At 48.6% G+C, this 19,729-nt stretch overlaps 1 protein-coding gene across 1 annotated transcript in view; it reads left to right on the top strand.

Moving 5' to 3' along the window:
* Positions 1-827: 827 nt before the first annotated feature.
* CFB (complement factor B) overlaps positions 828-19,729 on the top strand; it is a 43,686-nt gene continuing 24,784 nt past the window's right edge. The window contains exons 1-8 of the mRNA XM_056851367.1: positions 828-908; positions 7,325-7,528; positions 9,117-9,302; positions 10,675-10,848; positions 11,433-11,528; positions 12,994-13,130; positions 13,612-13,750; positions 16,770-16,922. Of these exons, the coding sequence (XP_056707345.1) occupies positions 851-908; positions 7,325-7,528; positions 9,117-9,302; positions 10,675-10,848; positions 11,433-11,528; positions 12,994-13,130; positions 13,612-13,750; positions 16,770-16,922 (1,147 nt within the window). The 5' untranslated portion in view covers positions 828-850. The remainder of the gene's footprint in view (positions 909-7,324; positions 7,529-9,116; positions 9,303-10,674; positions 10,849-11,432; positions 11,529-12,993; positions 13,131-13,611; positions 13,751-16,769; positions 16,923-19,729) is intronic.

Here is a 19,729-nt window from a genome sequence, read left to right on the forward strand (position 1 = left end):
GATCCATTAGCCTTCGCGGACAAGTTACTATGCACTGCCCCCCCCCCCCCGCTATTCAAACATGAGCCAGTACTTGGACTTGAGACCCGCTGAGGAGGAAATAATTGGGAGGTATGAAGGCTTTGAGCCAGAACACATACTTTCTCTAGGAGGGCACAGCAAAAGCCTATCCGCCAGGTGTTTTGCGTTTTCCCGAGAAATTGTGGGCTGGGGGTTGGCTAGGTAACAATTACCCCGTTTCCAAAACATACCTGCCTGTTTCTCTTCTAACAACCGCAAGAGTTTAGCAATCTTTTCGTTTCCTCTTGGGTCAAAAAACCCAGGAAGTTCTGTCCAGTTTAGCTGGGTAAATAATGTAATGTTAGAAAATGCAAACACTAGGGGAGGGGTAAGAATGGGGAGAACCCTACACGGTTGGGATCAAGTTAGCATCACGGCTCACAGTGCTACGATCCTGTCCTGCATCCTCCCCCCAATAATAATCCTCTGGAATTTTAAAATTCTGAAACTTCATATTTGTCCAAGCTGGGGATTTCCCTATTGAACTTTCTTCACTTTCCTTCTTTAAAAAGTTTGGGTTTCCCCCTTTCCTTCCCTGAGGGGTGTCTGGATTCCTCTTTACCTACTGGCCACATAAATGTTGCCCTCGCCCCACCCCGATTGCTTAACGGACTTTGTCATTTCCCAAAACTCAGCTGTCTTCTCTGGGTGGGGTTTCCCAATAACTAGCTTTGTGAAGCGAAAGCCGAAAAGTTTCACAAGTTATCAAAGCTGCAGCTCCTATAATAGAGCTGGAAACTGAAACTGCCGGCCAGGAGAGCCGAAAGACCAGCCGCAAGGAGAACCAGAAATGAAGCTGCGTTACCAGCTTTTCTACATACTCCTTGGCCTTGGGGCACTTTTTACAGGTAAGTCAACACAACCCAGAATCAGCTGCAACATTTTCTTGATGCCGTTACTTTGCGCAAGTCGGTATCTCTCCTAATCTGCAGTTAAGACAATGCCTTGACAATGCAGGAATAATTCATCCAGGATATTTTGTCTGCTCCAGCACAGCTGAAAAGAATTTGCTGCCAATTCCCCCCCCCCAAAAAAAACAGTCCCCTGGACAAATGTAGAAATTCTCCAGATATGCTCAAAACATTTACCCAATGGATTATTAATGTCTCTGGCATTTTATGCTGTTGGATTTCCATGATTCTTGATGGATTATTTGATATTTGACATATTTGATACTTGAAATGGAATGGAAACTTACTTGGCTGCATTTCATAGCTGACAAGCAGTTATTGTTATTGACAGTATTTGGTATTCATATTTTGTGTGTGTGTGTGTGTGTTAAGTGCCGTCAAGTCGCTTCCAACTCATGGCAACCCTGTGAAGGAAAGTCCTCCAAAATGTCCTATCATTAACAGCCTTGCTCAGGTCTTTCAAATTGAGGGCCGTGGCTTCCTTTATAGAGTCAATACTGAGCCGAAATGTCGTATGACGTGCAGTGACACCCAGTATTTGACTGCTGGTCTGATTCCATAGTTGATGGCCAGCAAAATAAGAGAGATGTCAAGAAGCTTAGAGCACTTGAATTTTAAATAAAAACTTTCACATTAAAAATGTGAGTGGTGAAACTGGAAACCCTTCTAACGGTTGCGGCCGACTCCCCCCACCCTTATGATAATGAAACACCAATACTGAGCCACTGAGGGGTTTATACACACTCAAGAGACATTAAGGTTCTAGTTCTCACTGAGGGGGTTACCGCACTTGTATTCCCAGCGATGTATTAAGAGTTTGAAAACGTTATAAAAAATACTGTTCACACTTTGTTTGGCCCCTTTAGCTGTGGAGACGTCTTCCAACCATTTATAAGCCGTTGTATCCAAAAACCCTTTTAAAGTGATGTTTTTTATAACATTTTCAAACTTTTAATACATCGCTGGGAATACAAAGTGCGGTAACCCCCTGAGTTTGGGCCTGGGCTGTACCACTTCAGACTGAACATGCTTCCATTAAAAAAAATTCCATGCACATAGAAAACTAATTATCCGGGGAAAGGTCTCTCATCTAGCTTTCTCCTTAGTATGCTAGTTTTCTATGTGCGAGAAACATTTTGGGGGATGGTGGTGTGGAGGATAATTTCATCTTGTGAGCCTAAGTCCATGGTGGTACAGTCCAATAGGGATGTACCCCTTCGCAAGACAACATTTCTGAGGAGTCACCTCCGCGATGTTTGCAAACTGCAACACGCTAAAGGTGGCGGAGTGTGTGTGTGTCTTTCTAACTTTTGTTTTCTTTTACTGGTTTCTGAAGGAAGTGGAAACGTAGCTGTCTTAGTACATAATGAGGTTTCACCTGTATTGATGTGGGGCATGTGGCAATCTAGGAGAGCAGTCCCATATCAACAGAAACTGGATTAACCATTACACTAAGTACACTAAAGAGCACGGTCACTTACATTTTGGAAGCCCTGCCGAGGTCTGGGAGTTTTCTGATGGGCAGTGTGTGTCAACATTGCTCCATTCGTCTCCAGGAATAGTAAACGGTGGAGGTCAGATGTGGGACGAGGGGAGAGTCTGAAATCGCTCCTTAGCTCTAAAGCTTGCGAGTTGGCTTATGAGGTCGTAGGGCCGCCAACAACCTGGAGAAAAATAACGTCCTGCCTCTTCTCTCCCCCCCCCCCACTTTTCTTGTGCCATCAAGTCACAGCTGACTTATGGCGACCCCATAGGGTTTTCAAGGAAGGAGACATTCGGAGGTGGTTTGCCATTGGCTGCCTCCCCGTCACGTCCTTGGTATTCCTTGGAGGTCTCCCGTCCAAATGCTCGCCAGGGTTGACCTTGCTTAGCTTCTGAGATCTGACAAGATCAGGCTTGCCCGGCCTATCCAGGTCATGGCTCTGCCTGCCTCTTTGCGTGTGTTAAGTGCCGTCAAGTCGCTTCCGACTCATGGCGACCCTATGAATGAAAGTCCTCCCAAACGTCCTATCTTGGACAGCCTTGCTCAGATCTTGCAAACTGAAGGCTGTGGCTGCCTTTATTGAGTCCGTCCATCTCTTGTGGGGTCTTCCTCTTTTCCTGCTGCCCTCAACTTTTCCTAACATGACTGTCTTTTCCAGGGACTCTTGTCGTCTCATGACGTGACCAAAATACGACAGCCTCAGTTTAGTCATTTTAGCTTCTAGGGTCAGTTCAGGCTTGATTTGATCTATAACCCACTGATTTGTTTTTTTGGCCGTCCACGGTATCCGTAACACTCTCCTCCAACACCACATTTCAACACCTGCCTCTTTAACAGGGGCTTAATGGGATGTTGTTTACCAGGTGATGTTCTTTACCTCAGTGCCATGAAAACCTCAGCGGCCCGCTTCCACACATCTAAGCCTCTGCTGAAGGGGCAAGACAGTGTTGGTAACCCGAACTAATGAGGACAAGACCAAAGGGGATGACTCTAATCTGGTAGTTCAATCTTCAAACATGCACAGTCTAACCTGTTACTAAATAGCTTGAGCTGAAACCAAAAATCCTATTGGAACACAGTCCAACTGCTGTATGTTATTCAAAACAATTGCGGCTTGCAGTCTGTAGACCAGGGGTGGGGAACCTTTTTTCCGCCAAGGGCCATTTGGATATTTTTAACATCATTCGCGGGCCATACAAAATTATCAACTTAAAAATTAGCCAACCAAGCCCCAAGCAGGCAGCTGCCCCAGATGACGGGCCCTGCACGGGCAAGCAGGCAGGCATCCAACTGGTGGTGTACTTGCCCACCTGGTGGCACAGGATGGTCTGTTGCACCAGCCGGGCATAGCCGTCCAGCCGCACGCTGGAGTTGCTCCTGCTCCGCGTGGTCGGGGCCGGATCCTACGGCTGGCTCCTGCTACCTCTGCCTGCAGGGATGAAATGAGGACACACTGGCTAAGAACTCCCCCCCCACACACATTCTGGCCCTGCCCCCTTTAACCCCTCCATTGTCGCCACTTCTGCCCCCAGCCTTCTTGTAGTACAGAGAGAATACATTTCTCCATGGCCCGGGTGGGAAAGGGTTAATACAGTTTCTTGGGCGGTCCTAGCAGCTCCATAGCTAAGGACTCTTCTGCAAGGGGGGAAAAAGTTCCTTTTCTCAGCAAAACAAACTCACATCCACCTTGAATAGAGGCTATTCCTGTCCGCAGGAGGGGGCAGATGGCCAGTCTTAAATCCTTCTGAGCTAGAGATCTGCCAGGACCCACAAAGGGCCACACCAAATAATTTCACAGTCCTTAAACGGCCCCCGGGCCTGACGTTCCCCACCCCTGTAGTAGACAGAAGGCTGAACCCCAACCTGGCGCTGTGAGCATCACGACCTTGATTGGATGCCACCTTTGGGACCACACTAGACATAATAGGAATCCACTTGTATTTATATGACTGTTGCAGGGCCAAAACTAGACATTATGGCATCCTTGAGGCGGTCATGAGGACGCCGTCACATATAAAATGGAGTGAGGAAATCTATTTGCTAACATACAGAGTTTGCATTGTTTGCCCTTGGCTTTTTCAACAGCATTTCCCCCTAGATAAGAAGAAGAAGAGTTGGTTTTTATATGCCGGCTTTCTCTACCACTTAAGGGAGACTCAAACCGGCTTATAATCACCTTTCCTTCCCCTCCCCACAACAGATACCCTGTGAGGCAGGTGGGGCTGAGAGAGCTCTAACAGAGCTGTGACTTGCCCAAGGTCACCCAGCTGGCTTTGTGTGGTGGAGTGGGGAAACAAATCCAGTTCACCAGATTAGCCTCCGCCGCTCAGGTGGAGGAGTGGGGAATCAAACCCGGTTCTCCAGATCAGACTCCACTGCTCCAAACCACCGCTCTTAACCACTACACCACACTCTTAACCACCATACCACATTACATGGTACAACACAGAAGAGAAAAGTAGTCGGTTGGCAATCCATGGGATTAAACAAGAAAAAAGTGTGAATCACTCCATACCGGTTCAACTGCTGACAGTTTATGAATCCTCCCAAGAAACTCCCACCTGCCTGGTTGTGAAGGAAGCAGCAGGATTGGGGCAGATATCAAACTTGGCTCCAGAGTACAATCCGGCTGGTCCAATAATCAGTGTAAATAAGGGCCAAACTATATTTATTTATCTACTTCTTTAATGCCCTGCTTTTCTCTCCAGTGGGGGCCCAAAGCAGCTTACAACATGCTCCCCTCCTGCATTTTATCCTCACAACAACCCTGTGAGGTCAGTTAGGCTGACTGAGTGACTGGCCCCAGGTCACACACAGCAAGAATTATAGAATCATAGTTGGAAGGGGCCACTAGGGTCATCTAGTCCAACCCCCTGCAGAATGCAGGAAATTCACAACTACCTCCCCCCCACACACACCCCCAGTGACCCCTACTCCATGCCCAGAAGATGGCCAAGATGCCCTCCCTCTCATGAACTGCCTAAGGTCATAGAATCAGCATTGCTGACAGATGGCCATCTAGCCAGCATGGTGTAGTGGTTAGGAGCAGTGGAGTCTGATCTGGAGAACGGGGTTGGATTCCCCGCTCCTCCACATGAGTGGCAGAGGCTAATCTGGTGATTTGGATTTGTTTCCCCATTCTTGCACATGAAGCCAGCTGGGTGAGTATTTTCGGCCAGGGAGCTGTTAGTTAAGACCCTTCGCAAGATAAGTGTTCAACTGGAAGCTACCTGGTTTTTCGATCATTATTAATGTTGCAATCTGCATATATCCAAAACAGCTCAGTGTTACTCACACCTGAATATACAGAATCTGCAGTCCTTTTCTAGATGAAAGTCCAGTTTGTAGCTATCCATGAAACAATAATGAATTCTCATGCCTCTCTGCTCCTCCAGTCTCATTTACAATAAAAGTGCTCATTTACAATAAAAGTGGTGCTTTTTCCCGGGCAAGTTGGAGCCTTATGGAGCCTTTACCAATCAGTAAACTAATACAAAGGCATGTGACTCCTGGCGTTTCCTAAACTACAATCACTAGCATGCACTTTTCTAAAAGGGCAAGTACTATTTCCTAGCATATTATTAATGCAACATGACCTGCAAACCTACAAATACTAGAAAGCTACTAATTCTGCCTGGGGGCAGCACAGTGACCTTGGGCAAGTCACGCTTTCTCAGCCCCATCTACCTCACAGGGTGTCTGTTGTGGGGAGAGGAAGCAAAGGGGATTGTAAGCTGGTTTGATTCTGCCTTAAGTGGTAGAGAGAGTCGGCCTATAAAAACCAACTCTTCTTCTTCTTCTCTTCATAAGCTTCCATGGCAGAGTGGTGTTTGAACCTGGGTCTCCCAGATCCTAATCATAAGAACATAAGAAAGGCCCTGCTGGATCAGCCCAAGGCCCATCAAGTCCAGCAGTCTGTTCACACAGTGCCCAACCAGGTGCCTCTAGGAAGCCCACAAGCAAGACAAGTGCAGCAGCACCATCCTGCCTGTGCTCCACCGCACAACACTGTAATCCAACACTGTAACCATTACACCATACTTGCAAAAGACATGATCAGATCCCCAGGCATAGATTTGTTGCACGGGGGTGGGTGGGGGGTAGCTCTGGGATTTGCAGCGAAACACAGCTCTGGTGGCATCCTCACATGGACTGAGATTACAACCCTAGAGAAAGGGGGGTAGTTTATCAGGGGTTTATTGCTGTTTCAGCAATTAGAAATGCCCCATCTCAGCTGCTTTGAACCCTGAGGTGGGGTGTGGTACCCCAAGATGTGGTGATGGCCACCAACATGGAAGGATTTAAGAGAGGACTGGACATGTTCACAGAGGATATAGGGCTATCCATGGCTACTAGTCAAAATGAATGCTAGTCATGCTGCATACCTATTCTCTCCAGGACGAGAGGAGCATGCCTATTATATTTGGTGTTGTAGAACACAGGCAGGATGGTGCTGCTGCAGTCGTCTTGCTTGTGGGCTTGCTAGAGGCACCTGGTTGGCCACCGTATGAACAGACTGCTGGACTTGATGGACCTTGATCTGATCCAGCAGGGCTTTTCTTATGTTCTTAACCCTGATCGTATCCATCCTTTTCCTTGTCAGGGTTAATGTAGCCCAGGATGGCATTCTCAATGGGAGAAATGGCCTGAGAGGAGAAGAGTCAAATCCCCAGGGTTTGGATTTTTTGATCCACATTGGTCTCATCCTTTTGGCACCTAAACCCCAGCATCAAGCGGACTCGGAGCAATTCTTAAAAAGGGAGTGCGCAGTCACCCACAACGATGCCAGGGCTGTGGCATCAGCCAATAGGTTGTGTGTCTGCCCATTTTGATCTTCACCCTTTCCCCACTGTACTTGATTCCCTCCCAGGTGTGACTGATGGAGCCTGTGACCCCCAAGCAGCTGCGATTTTAGGGGGAAACTACACTTGGCTGAAGGAAGGGGAGATACTGAAATACACGTGTCCAGATGGAAAATATCCATATCCTACCAAAGTCCGGGTTTGTCATGGTTTGCGTTGGAATGCCATGAGGGACTCGCAGCACAGGCGTGTCAAAGCGGCACGGTGTCGAGGTATGTGGGCAGTTTGCTTCAAGTGGCACTAATGTTATTAATCAGTTTTATATACTTACATAAACAGCCGAACCTGGGCAGGGGATGGGGTAGGGTTGCCAGCTCCGGGTTGGGAAACACCTGGAGATTTTGTGGGGGGGAGCCTGAGGAGGGCGGGGTTTGGTTTTCCCTGTTCTGGACCAAAGTGGAATTCAACGTTTGAAACTCGAGGATTCATATCTAGGATTACGTATTAAATGGGATTTTCTACTTGGTATATATTTGTTTAGGATAGTAACGTTTGTCGATATACATTCTGATATTGTGATGTTGTAGCGCCTAATATAATTTTGCACTTTGTTATATCTATTCGCTCCTGTGCTAAGCACCTGGAGGTTGGCAACCTTAAGATCAGGGTAGCGTGGCCCTGGAAGACTTTCACATAGGGTTGTCAACTCCAGGTTGGGAAATTCCTGGAGATTTGGGAGGCAGAGCCTGGGGAGGGGAGGGTTTGGGGAGGGAAGGGAAATAATGAGGTATAATGCCATGGAATCCTCCATCTAAGCCAGGCATTTTTTCCAGGGGAACTGATTCCTGTAATCTGGATATTAGTTGTAATTAGGGTTGCCAACCTCCAGGTGGTGGCAAATAAGTAATCAGCCTGCTGTAATGTTAGTTACAAACTTATAAACACAGCAGCATAAGATAACAAAACACATAAATCATACTATGCAGAGTGCTGTAGTCTATGTGCAGTAGTCAAACACAGTGAATAAATATATACAGTGATGTTAGCTAAAGAAATAGAATTATATCCAAAAGTTAAACGTTCTTTTTTAGAACCAGTGCCCTTCGAGTAATCCTTTCAAGGATGCCAACAACAAGGCACCCAAATGTGGCAACCTTGAAAGGATTACTTATGGACAATGACTCCAAAGACACTGGTTCTAAAAAAGAACGTTTAACTTTTGTATCTAATTCTGTTTGTTTAGCTAACATCACTGTTTATATTTATTCACTGTATTTGACTACTGCGCATAGAATATAGCACTCTTTGCATAGTATGATTTATGTGTTTTGTTATCTTATGCTGCTGTGTTTATAAGTTTGTAACCTCCAGGTGGTAGCTGGAAATCTCCCGCTATTACAACTGACCTCCAGGGGACAAAGATCAGTTCCCCTGGAGAAAATGGCTGCTTTGGAAGGTGGACTCTATGGCATTATACTTTATTGAAGTCCCTCCCCTTCTCAAACCCCACCCCCTTAGGCTCCACCTCCAAAATCTCCAGGTATTTCCCAACTGGGAATTGGCAACCCTGGTTGTAATTCCGTGCGATCTGCAGACCCCGCCTGGATAGGGTTGCCAACTGCCAGGTAGTAGCAGGAGATCTCCCGCTAATACCACTGATCTCCAGCCGATAGAGATCAGTTCCCCTGAAAAAAATGGCCACTTTGGCAATTGGACTCTATGGCATTGAAGTCCCTCCCTTCCCAAACCCCGCCCTGCTCAGGCTCCACCCCAAAAATCTCCCGCCGGTGGTGAAGAGGGACCTGGCAACCCTACACCTGGAGGTTGGTAACCCTAGGCCCCGCTTTCTGTTTCTTCCAGACATCCGATGCACCAGGCCTCTGGAGTTTGAAAATGGCCAGTATGAACCCCGGCAGCCCTACTACAATGTAAGCCAGGAACTGAGATTTGAATGCTACCAGGGGTACACGCTGCGTGGGACCCAGAACCGCACATGCCTCCCCCATGGGAAATGGAGCGGGCAGACAACTGTGTGCGACGACGGAGGTGAGTTTCAGTGTTCAATTGCATGTGAGATCTTTGAGAAGGAGTGGACATGTTCATGGAGGAGAGGGCTATCCATGGCTACTAGTCAAAATGGATACTAGTCATGATGCATACCTATTCTCCCCAATATCAGAGGAGCACGCCTATTATCTTAGGTGCTGTGGAGCACAGGCAGGACAATGCTGCTGCAGTCGTCTTGTTAGTGGCTTCCTAGAGGCACCTGGTTGGCCACCGTGTGAACGGACTGCTGGACTTGATGGGCCTTGGTCTGATCCAGCAGGGCCTTTCTTATGTTCTTAAGTTGGTAGGAGAGGCTGCTCTCTGTATTCTCCACCTTATTGGTGTTCCCCAGATGAACTGTTTCAGATGTGTCCCAGGAGTTGTTGGTTGGGAGCTTACATACCGAGGCGCACGGCCTGGTTTGAATCAGCAGCACAGTGCTTGAGTAGGGTTGCCAACCTCCAGGTACTAGCTGGAGATCTCCTGCTGTTACAACTGATCTCCAGCTGCTAGAGATCAGTTCACCTGGAGAAAATGGCTGCTTTGGCCGCTTTCAATATTCGATGGTATTGAAGTCCTTCCCCCCACAAACCCTACCCTCCTCAGGCTCCGCCACCAAAACCTTGGTGGTGAAGAGGGACCTGGCAACCCTACCCATGAGAAGAAGGCTTCAGCCTCCCTACCCACACACCGTTTTCCCAGGGCTGGTCCCAGGTTTTGGGGGGGCCTAGGCATAGATTTCTCACAGCCACCTCCCCTCCTCTGCCTACCACCAAGACCCCCACTCGAGCCCTCCTTCCTTCCCACCAACTTGCGTTGTCTCCCACCCGCCTGTATAACTTTTCCCTGCCCACTCATGAGTCCTCCCACCAACCTCCAGGTGGCCTGAGAAATCTCCTGGAATTATAAATGGTCTCCTGGAGAAAATGGCTGCTTTGGAAGGTGGACTATGATGTAAAACCCCCCGCAATGTCCAGGCATGTTGAGTCACTCACTCCAGCAATTATACATCACTAGGGTTGCCAGGTTCCCCCTCTCCACTGGCGGGATGTTTTTTGGGCCTGGCTGATCCCATGCAAATGGCCTCATGAGACACAACTGCATCACTTCCGGGTTGCTACTGACCTCCAGGTACTAGCTGGAGATCTCCTGGGATTACAGCTGATCTCCAGCCGATAGAGATCAGTTTACCTTGAGAAAATGGCCGCTTTGGCAATTGAACTCTATGGCATTGAAGTCCCTCCCCTTCCCAAACCCTGCCCGAAAAATCAGTGTGTATACTAACCCCAATTTCGCTGCTATCACACACGCTCACTTGGGTATGTTTCACAATGGTTGTGTCTACAATTGTGTCATCTCTTCTTCTACCCAGCTGGCCAGTGTCCCAACCCTGGAGTCCCGATTGGTGCCCGAAAAGAAGGGACCCGGTACCGAATAGAAGACCGAGTCCGATACTACTGTGACAACGGACTCACTCTCATGGGGTCCAAATATCGGGTTTGCCAAGAGTCAGGAGCCTGGACCGGTTCTGAACCGGAATGCCGTAGTGAGTAAATGCCCTGGGGGTTGGCAGGTTCTTATATGGTGTCGAGTTGCTTCGAGTTGCTGTCGAGTTGCTTCGAAATTATGGTGACCCTATCAATAAATGACCTCATTAACAGCCTGGCCCAGGTCTTGCAAACTGAAGAGGGCTGTGGCATCCTTGAGAGAGCTGATCCACCTACGTGTCTGTTAAGTGCCACCAAGTCGCTTCCCACTTATGGCGACCCTATGAATTAATGACCTCCCAAACGTCCTACAGTGTGGTGTAGTGGTGAAGAGAGGTGGTTTGGAGCGGTGGACTCTGATCTGGTGAACCGGATTGGTTTCCCCATTCCTCCACATGAAGCCTGCTGGGTGTCCTTGGGCCAGTCACAGTTCTCTCAGAACTCTCTCAGCCGCACCTACCTCACATGGTGCCTGCTGTGGGGAGGGGACGGGAGGGCGATTGTAAGCTGCTTTGAGACTCCTTAAAGGTAGAGAAAAAGCAGAATATAAAAACCAACTCTTCTTCTTGTTCTTCGTCATCATCATCATATAGGATCTTATATTTCATTTTCTAATCTCCATATTCTCCCCTTTCTCCTTCAGGTCCGTTCACCTACGACACCCCAGAAGAAGTATCCTCCAATTTCATCTCGTCCCTCACTGAAGTTGCAGAGTCCTCAGATCCCAATAAAGTTGTTTGTGAGTTTTGATGAAAGTGGGAGGGATAATGGGCTTGTGGCAAGGGCCGTTCCAATAGTTGCCAGAAGATTATTATTTCACTAAGTAGATCAGGGGTCCCTACCCTTTTTGAGCATCTGGGCACATTTGGAATTCTGGCAGGGCGTGGTGGGCACAGCAACAAAATGGCTGCCACAGGAGGTGGGGTTAGGGTTGCCAGGTCCCTCTTCGCCACCGGTGGGAGATTTTTGGGGCGGAGCCTGAGGAGGGCAGGGTTTGGGGAGGGGAGGGACTTCAATGCCATAGAGTCCAATTGCCAAAGCGGCCATTTTTCTCCAGGTGAACTGATCTCCATCGGCTGGAGATCAGTTGAATTAGCAGGAGATCTCCAGCTACTACCTGGCAGTACCAAGGAAAAAAACACTAGTGCTGTATACAAAGTATAGGGGAAAAAACAGCACACGGGCTCACTGTGTATGAAACACTCTGTGTTATCATAAACTTATCAAATACGGGGGTGAAGAAATTCCATCATCCTTCGGGTACATTGTGACACAGGACGCTGATTGCTCACACAGTGACGCCTTCTGCACAGCATCCCGTCACAACTATAACAACAAAATTGCTATCCTTCGGGAACCTTATAGACTCTGGTCTCTTTTGCTTTAAGTTATATGGAAGCCTTTTGTAAATACTATGCATTTGGTTACATGCTTGATGACAGTTTATTGTAAATATATGTAAAAAGAACACAAGAGAACTGTGCATTTGTAACTTTTTGATAAGTTTATTACAACACAGAGTGTTTCATACACAGTGAGCCCGTGTGCTGTTTTTCCCCTATACTACCTGGCAGGTGGGGTGGAGCCAGCCACAAAATGATTTCCACAGTTTAACTTCAGTAACAGTGCTGTGGTGGCAGCTTAGGGTTGCCAACCTCCAAGTGGTGGCTGGAGTTCTCCTGCTATTACAACTGATCTCCAGCCAATAGAGATCAGTTCACCTGGAGAAAACGGATGCTTGGGCCATTGGACTCCATGGCATTGAAGTCCCCCCCTCCCCAAACCCCGCCCTCCTCAGGCTCTGCCACAAAAACCTCCCGCCAGTGGCGAAGAGGGACCTGGCAGCCCTATGGCAGCTGCTGCCAAAGCAACTTTAAAAAAATCTGAGCATCCAATTGAATCTCCAACAGTCAATCACAAACCTTGCTGTGCAAAAGTCCTACCTGGTCCCACCCACTTCCTAAAAACCTTTGGTGGGCACCAGAAAAGGTGTTAGGGGGCACAATGGTGCTTATGGACACTACATTGGGGACCCCTAGGGTTGCCGGGTCCCTCTTCGCCACCGGCGGGGTTTTTTTGGTATTGAGTAGACAATACTGACTTTGATGGACCAAGGGTCAGATTCAGTATAAGGCAGCTTCATGTGTTCATGTGTTCAGGGTTGGGAAATCCGCCTCTGATCTCTGGTTCTTTTCTCCCTGCAGCGGACACAGAACAGCGTAAAATCAAAATCACTCCTGGTGGTTCGATGAACATTTATGTTGTTCTAGACGCCTCTCAAAGCGTGGGCAAGGCGAAATTCAAAGAGGCCAAGGATGTGATCGTCAAACTGCTTGAGAAGGTGTGGCTTCCCTGTTCTCTCCCATACCAAGGGAACCATATAGAAGCAATGCATGCCTCTTCAATGTGATTACCGATTCTTGAGATCAAAATTCTACTATCTGGCTGGGTGTTTGAAGGGGCAGAGGCCAAAGCAGAGCCCAGCAGACTATGAGGGGTTCCGGCATGGGGCTGAGTAATTTCTGTTGTATCCAGGGTCAAAATATGTTCCTGTCCGGTACAGCAGTTAAAGTGTTGAACTACCATCTGGGAGACCCTGACTAGGGTTGCCAGGTTCCTCTTTGCCACCAGCGGGAGGTTTTTGGAGCGGAGCCTGAGGAGGGCGTGGTTTGGTGAGGGGAGGGACTTCAATGCCAAAGCTGCGATTTTCTCCAGGTGAATTGATCTCTATTGCCTGGAAATCAGTTGTAATAGCAGGAGATCTCCAGCTAGCACCTGGAGGTTGGCAACCCTACCCCTGATGTTCCAGCCTCCCCTCACAGGTCTCCAGCTACGACGTCACCCCCAATTACGGCATCATCACTTTTGCCACCAACCCCAAAGGGATTGTGACAACGACCGACCCGCGTAGCAGTAACGCTGCTTGGGTTATCGACGAACTGGAGAAGCTCAAGCACGAAGGTGAGGTGGATTCCTGTCCTGTCCCAGGGAGAGGGTTTTAGATGAGGCAGGAGGGTTTTAGATGAAGCGAGGGGCTGTGGCTCAGTGGTAGAGCCTATGCTTGGCATGCAGAAGGCCCCAGGTTCAATCCCTGGCATCTTCAGTTAAAGGGACTAGGCAAGTAGGTGATGTGAAAGACCTCTGTCTGAGCCCCTGGAGAGCCGCTGCCGGTCAGAGTAGACAATACTGATTTTGATGGACTAAGGGGGTCTGATTCAGTATAAGGCAGCTTCAGGTGTTCAACATTAACTTCATGTGTTCAAGGATGTGTTCAGGGCCGGTGCTACCATTAGGAGAACTAGGTGGTCGCCTAGGGCACAGACCTCAGAGGGGCACAGAACTGGCCTGAGGGGCACAGTTTTTAAACGAATTAGTTTCTTGAAAAAAATGCAACTGACAATTTACATTTTTGATTTTAAGATAAGTACCACAACAGTGCTATGGAACAGAATTAATTATAACATCTTATAAAACGTTTTGCGCTTTTATTTTTTCTACAAGACATCTGTTTTTTCAAAATTGGTTAGCAATGGGGGGGGGGGCACAAGTAGTTAGCCTTGCCCAGGGCGCAAAAATGGCTGGTACCGGCGATACCGGTTAGTGTGTGACTGGGAGGCTGGTTGTAACAGAGTCGCCCTTCGACGTGAGAGAATTCTCATCTATGTGCACAAATCAAGGGCCTCTGTGGAAGGTATGATACCTTTAGCCAAATATACAAGGATTTGACTCCGGGCAAAAACGCACGGTCGCTTTAGCCTCCTTTATTCTCTGTTTCAGCCAGGATCGAACGCATGTTCGGCAAAACGCATGTGTTTGATCCTGGCTGAATCCTGGCTGAAACAGGGAATAAAGGAGGCTAAAGCGACCATGCGTTTTCGCCCTCAGTGTGTATCTTGCGAGGCATTTTCAACCAATAGACAAGGATATGGGGTTAGAGGGAACAGGCCAGCTGGAGATGGGGCATGTTTTCTGTCCACTGTGGCTATTGTTATCCAAGTCAGTGTTGGTTTAACATGTACAGTAAAGGAGCATCATGGTCACACGTCCCTTCTCCAGGCACTAGCAGCAGAATGTGTTGGAATCCTGGGAGGGCTGCATTTCGTTCTCTTCTTCCAGTACTGACAGCCAGTGTGGTGTAGTGGTTAGGGTAAGGTTGCCGGGTCCCTCTTTGCCACTGGCGGGAGGTTTTGGGGGCGGAGCCTGAGGAGGGTAGGGTTTGGGGAGGAGAGGGATTTCAGTGCCATAGAGTCCAATGGCCAAGGCGGGCCATTTTCTCCAGGTGAACTGATCTCTATCGGCTGGAGATCAGTTGTAATAGCAGGAGATCTCCAGCTAATACCTGGAGGTTGGCAACCCTAGGTTAGGGCCAGACTAGAATCTGGCAGACCCAAGTTTGAATCCCTATGTCATGGAAGGTGACCTTGAGCCAGTCACATACACCCTAATCTACCTCACAGGGCTGTTGTGTGGATAAAATGGAGATGTAGGGCTGCCCATTTGCCTGCTTTTGGTGCGCAAACTCCTGCCGAAGCACCCTAATTCCCCGCTGATGTTCAAATGAGCAACAAGAGAAAATGGGAGGGGGGAGACACTGTTGACGTGTGGATGTCACTTCTGGCTAAAACCCAGAAGTAATGTCACAGATATGCTAGGATTTTGTCAGTCTCTATGGTTTACCATAGAGCATAGAGATTGGCAAATACCTAGACCTCCAATGATGTGACTTCTGTGTTTAAGCCAGAAATGACATTGACAGCGTCTTTGTTCTTGTGTGCCGACCCCCAGAGTCTCCAGGACAGTCCTAAGGAGAGGAGAACAAAGTAAGTTGCTTTGGGTTCCACACGGGAGAGAAAGGCTGGGTGTAAATGAAGTTAAGACTGCTGGATAAGTGCAGTGGAGAAAGCTGAGAGTTGGTACAAGAAACTCTTCAGCCTTTTAAATAAGATTTGATGTGACTTGAGGAAGGGCTGTGGCTGAGTGGTAGAGCATCTGCTTGGCATGCAGAAGGTCCCAGGTTCAATTCCCGGCATCTCCAGTTAAAGGGACTAGGCAAGTAGGTGATGTGAAAGACCCCTGCCTGAGACCCTGGAGAGCCGCTGCCGGTCTGAGCAGACAAGACTGACTTTGATGGACCAAAGGTCTGGTTCAGTACAAGGCAGCTTCATGTGTTCATGTGACTGTGAGAGACAGCAGATTTACCTCAGTGCACCTGTGGGAATCACTTATTTGAAGGGACTGCTGGAAGGGGATGTGGAATGACCATGTTCTGTGAAGTGGAACCTCCATATTGGGAGGCAGCATATGTATGAATAGCAATGGATGGCAACAACAGAAGGCAGCTTTGGCCTCTGTGTGCCTATTACGGGCCTTCTTGGGTGTCCAGCTGGCCACCATGGGAAACAAGACGCTGGGCTTAATATCTCGGGGCTCTTCTTAATTGAGGCCGATGGTGAGGCGACTTGCAGTGCTGACCTCCAAAATGCAAGGTCTGTAGGTGAGACGACCCAGATGAAGAAGAAGAGTTGGTTTTTATATGCCGGCTTTCTCTACCACTTAAGGGAGACTCAAACCGGCTTACAATCACCTTCCCTTCCCCTCCCCACAACAGACACCCTGTGAGGTAGGTGGGACTGAGAGAGTGTGACTTGCTCAAGGTCACCCAGCTGGCTTTGTGCGTAGGGGTGGGGAAACAAACCCAGTCCACCAGATTAGCCTCTGCCGCTCATGTGGAGGAGTGGGGAATCAAACCCGGTTCTCCTGATCAGACTCCACCTACCCACAGTGGGTGGGGCTGAGAGAGTGTGACTAGCCCAAGGTCACCCAGCTGGCTTCATGTGTAGGAGTGGGGAAACAAATCCAGTTCACCAGATCAGATTTCAGGTTATAAACACCGCTGGAGAGAATGAAAGAGGGAGAGCTCTTCAGTCCCAAGAGGGATCGGGAGTAATATGTCTCCTTCATCTTCATTTTCCTTCTCCAGATCACTTGCTTAAGCCTGGAACAGACATAAAGGCTGGTCTGATGTCAGTCTATGAAATGATGATCAATCAGCAAGAGGACGAAAGGCTGAAGGGTTTGGATCCCATTCCTGTTATCACCACCACCCGACATGTCATCCTCCTCCTGACTGACGGTGAGAAATCTGGTTACAAACGAACTTCCTGTACTTTCCCTGTATTTTCCCTCATGTGTCTATCCAAGACGGTGCTGCAGAGATTCCACATTTTCATTGCACATGCGCTATACCGGGGGTCCCCAACTTTTTGAGCCTGCGAGCACATTTGGAATTCTGACACGGCGTGGTGGGCGCAGGAACAAAAGGGCTGCCGCAGGAGGTGGAGCCAGTCATGAAATGATTGCCACAGCTTAACTTCAGTAACACCGTGCAGATCCTTGTGTTGTTGTGGCAGCTGCCACCAAAGCAACATTTTTTAAAAGCTGCACAGCCAATCAGAATCCTTGTAGGCAAAAGCCCTACCTGGTTCTGCCCATTTCCTAAAAACACTTGGCAGGCACCAGAAAAGGTGTTGGCGGGTGCCATGGCGCCTACGGGTACCATGTTAGGGACCCCTGTGCTATACCAAATGACAGGGGCTGTGGCTCAGTGGTAGAGCATCTGCTTGGCATGCAGAAAGTCCCAGGTTCAATCCCCGTGTCTCCAGTTAAAGGGACTAGGCAAGTAGGTGATGTGAAAGACCTCTGCCAGAGACCCTGGAGAGCCGCTGCTGGTCTGAGTAGACAATACTGACTTTGATGGACCCAGGGTCTGATTCAGTATCAGGCAGCTTCATGTGTTTCTTGTGTTTATGTGACAGAATAGCAATGTTCCCACCCCACCCACTCCACTTTTGTGTACCTGGGGACAGTAAGTTGTCGATTGGGATTTTGAACTGATTGGCTTAACCATGTTCTGTTTCCCTTTTGAGATTCTGAATCTGTTTTCACTATTTTGGGAGATGTACAGCCCGCAGTGGAGTGTTGTGTTGTGTTGTGTCGTGTACTGCAAAGGCTATGCTGCCTCCTGGCTCACTATGTGCCAACACTGTGCTTAGGCCTCCCATTTACCCACCTGGAGTCGGGCATTACCAGCCCCAGTTTCCTACCTCTGAGGAATTGAAGAGCGGGAGAAAAAAATGCCCTCCACAAAGTGAAGCTCTAGGAATTTTCCCCAGAGTCTATGGTAGAGACCATAGAGGCTACAGGAGGTAGCTTAGAGCGTCATCCAGAAGTGCAATCCCATCCTCCCCAAACCCCGACCCAGGCCCCACCCCAAAAATCTCCCAGAGTTTTCCAAGGTGGTGTTGAGAACCCTAATCGTGCTCAGTATCCTGCTCAATGGCAATAGACCATGACATCCAAAGGGAACATCCATTTAATAGTGAGGGCCTATCTCTGGATAGTAGATGCTGACAACAAGCAGTGGGGGGCGGGGGCTGTTGCCCCACTGATGGCTCTCCCAGAGACATCTGATTGGCCTCTATTGGACACAGAATGCTGGTCTAAGGTCGTTTATGCATGGGTACTTTCATTCACGATCAACCCCAGGTCTGTCTCGGTTGTTCCTTGGAGTTCTGCATGAGTTTTCCGTTCGTTAAAGATCACCTCGCTGCCAGCCCTCTCAATGTCCGGGTGTTCCCATTCCTCTGTTAACCCGATTCTTCCACCTCCCTTGAGCTCAGCCCGGATGAAATCCCCATGCAGAAGGCAAAGTGTGGGGCACGAAAGCTTGGTTTCTCTCACAGCCAGTTACAAAGCAGTGAGTAAAGAGGCAGGGATTCAAATGCTTCCTGCTTCCTGGGAGTTCTTTCTGGGCAGAAGAATGGACTTTTAAAACGAGGCTTGGGTTCTCCCCCCCACCTCCAATTCCTTTTAGGTGCCCCGTTTTGTTTTTGTCTTTTTAAATGCACTTTTGTTGGGAACTTGGATTTCCGTGGGGGGGGGAGGTTCTCTCTCAAAGAAAAAACTACAGCCAATCACAAAGCAGCATTTCAAGGGGCAGGCTTCTTGGTTTGAGCTTGGAGACTGCTGGTGCATAGCTTCTAAAGAAGGAAGTGTGGGTCCAGCGAGCAACAAACCTGTACTGATTAACAGGCGCCGGGTGGCAGGTTGCAGCGTCTTTGAAGCAAAGAGCAAGGAGGGTTCCAGGAGTCAGAGTCTTTCAGTATATGGTCAGCTATCAAGGGTTAAAAAAGGTAAAGGTAAAGGTCCCCTGTGCAAGCACCGGGTCATTCCTGACCCATGGGGTGACATCACATCCTGACATTTACTAGGCAGACTTTGTTTACGGGGTGGTTTGCCAGTGCCTCCCCCAGTCATCTTCCCTTTACCCCCAGCAAGCTGGGTACTCATTTGACCGACCTCGGAAGGATGGAAGGCAGAGTCAACCTTGAGCCGGCTTCTTGAAACCAACTTCCATTGGAATCGAACTCAGGTTGTGAGCAGAGCTTGGACTGCAGTACTGCAGCTTGACCACCCTGCGCCACGGGGCTCCTTAGCAAGGGTTAGCTAGCACTATTAATCAAGCTAAGGTCAGAGTTCCAGGCAGCAGAGTGGCGTTAGGCAAGCGTTTGCTGTACTGGTTGCAGCCGCGCCCAACAGATTCCCTTGAGAGCCTTTTATTCTTGGCGCCCATTAATTCTGTCAGAATCCTGCAACAACTCATCTCCACTATTGGCAAACAGCTGCTTTCTGCTCTGGAGACGTGCGCTGCGTCTTCTCTCTCTCAACTCCATTTGCAGTCTCCCAGAGGGGCCCCCTGAAGCAACTTTTTTTAATGAGTGAATTTCTCAACAAAATCGATGGAGTTTTTTTGTGATAGAATAATAAGCCAATGGGTTGAAGTTCTTAATACTGACTTTAGAATATGCTCTAATACCCATTTCATATGGCCTGAAAATGTCCCTGTAATTTCAACATTTTCTCAGGGGCTTGCAACGCTCA

Source organism: Euleptes europaea, chromosome 1 (assembly GCF_029931775.1).
Source record: "Euleptes europaea isolate rEulEur1 chromosome 1, rEulEur1.hap1, whole genome shotgun sequence".
Taxonomy (NCBI): domain Eukaryota; kingdom Metazoa; phylum Chordata; class Lepidosauria; order Squamata; family Sphaerodactylidae; genus Euleptes; species Euleptes europaea.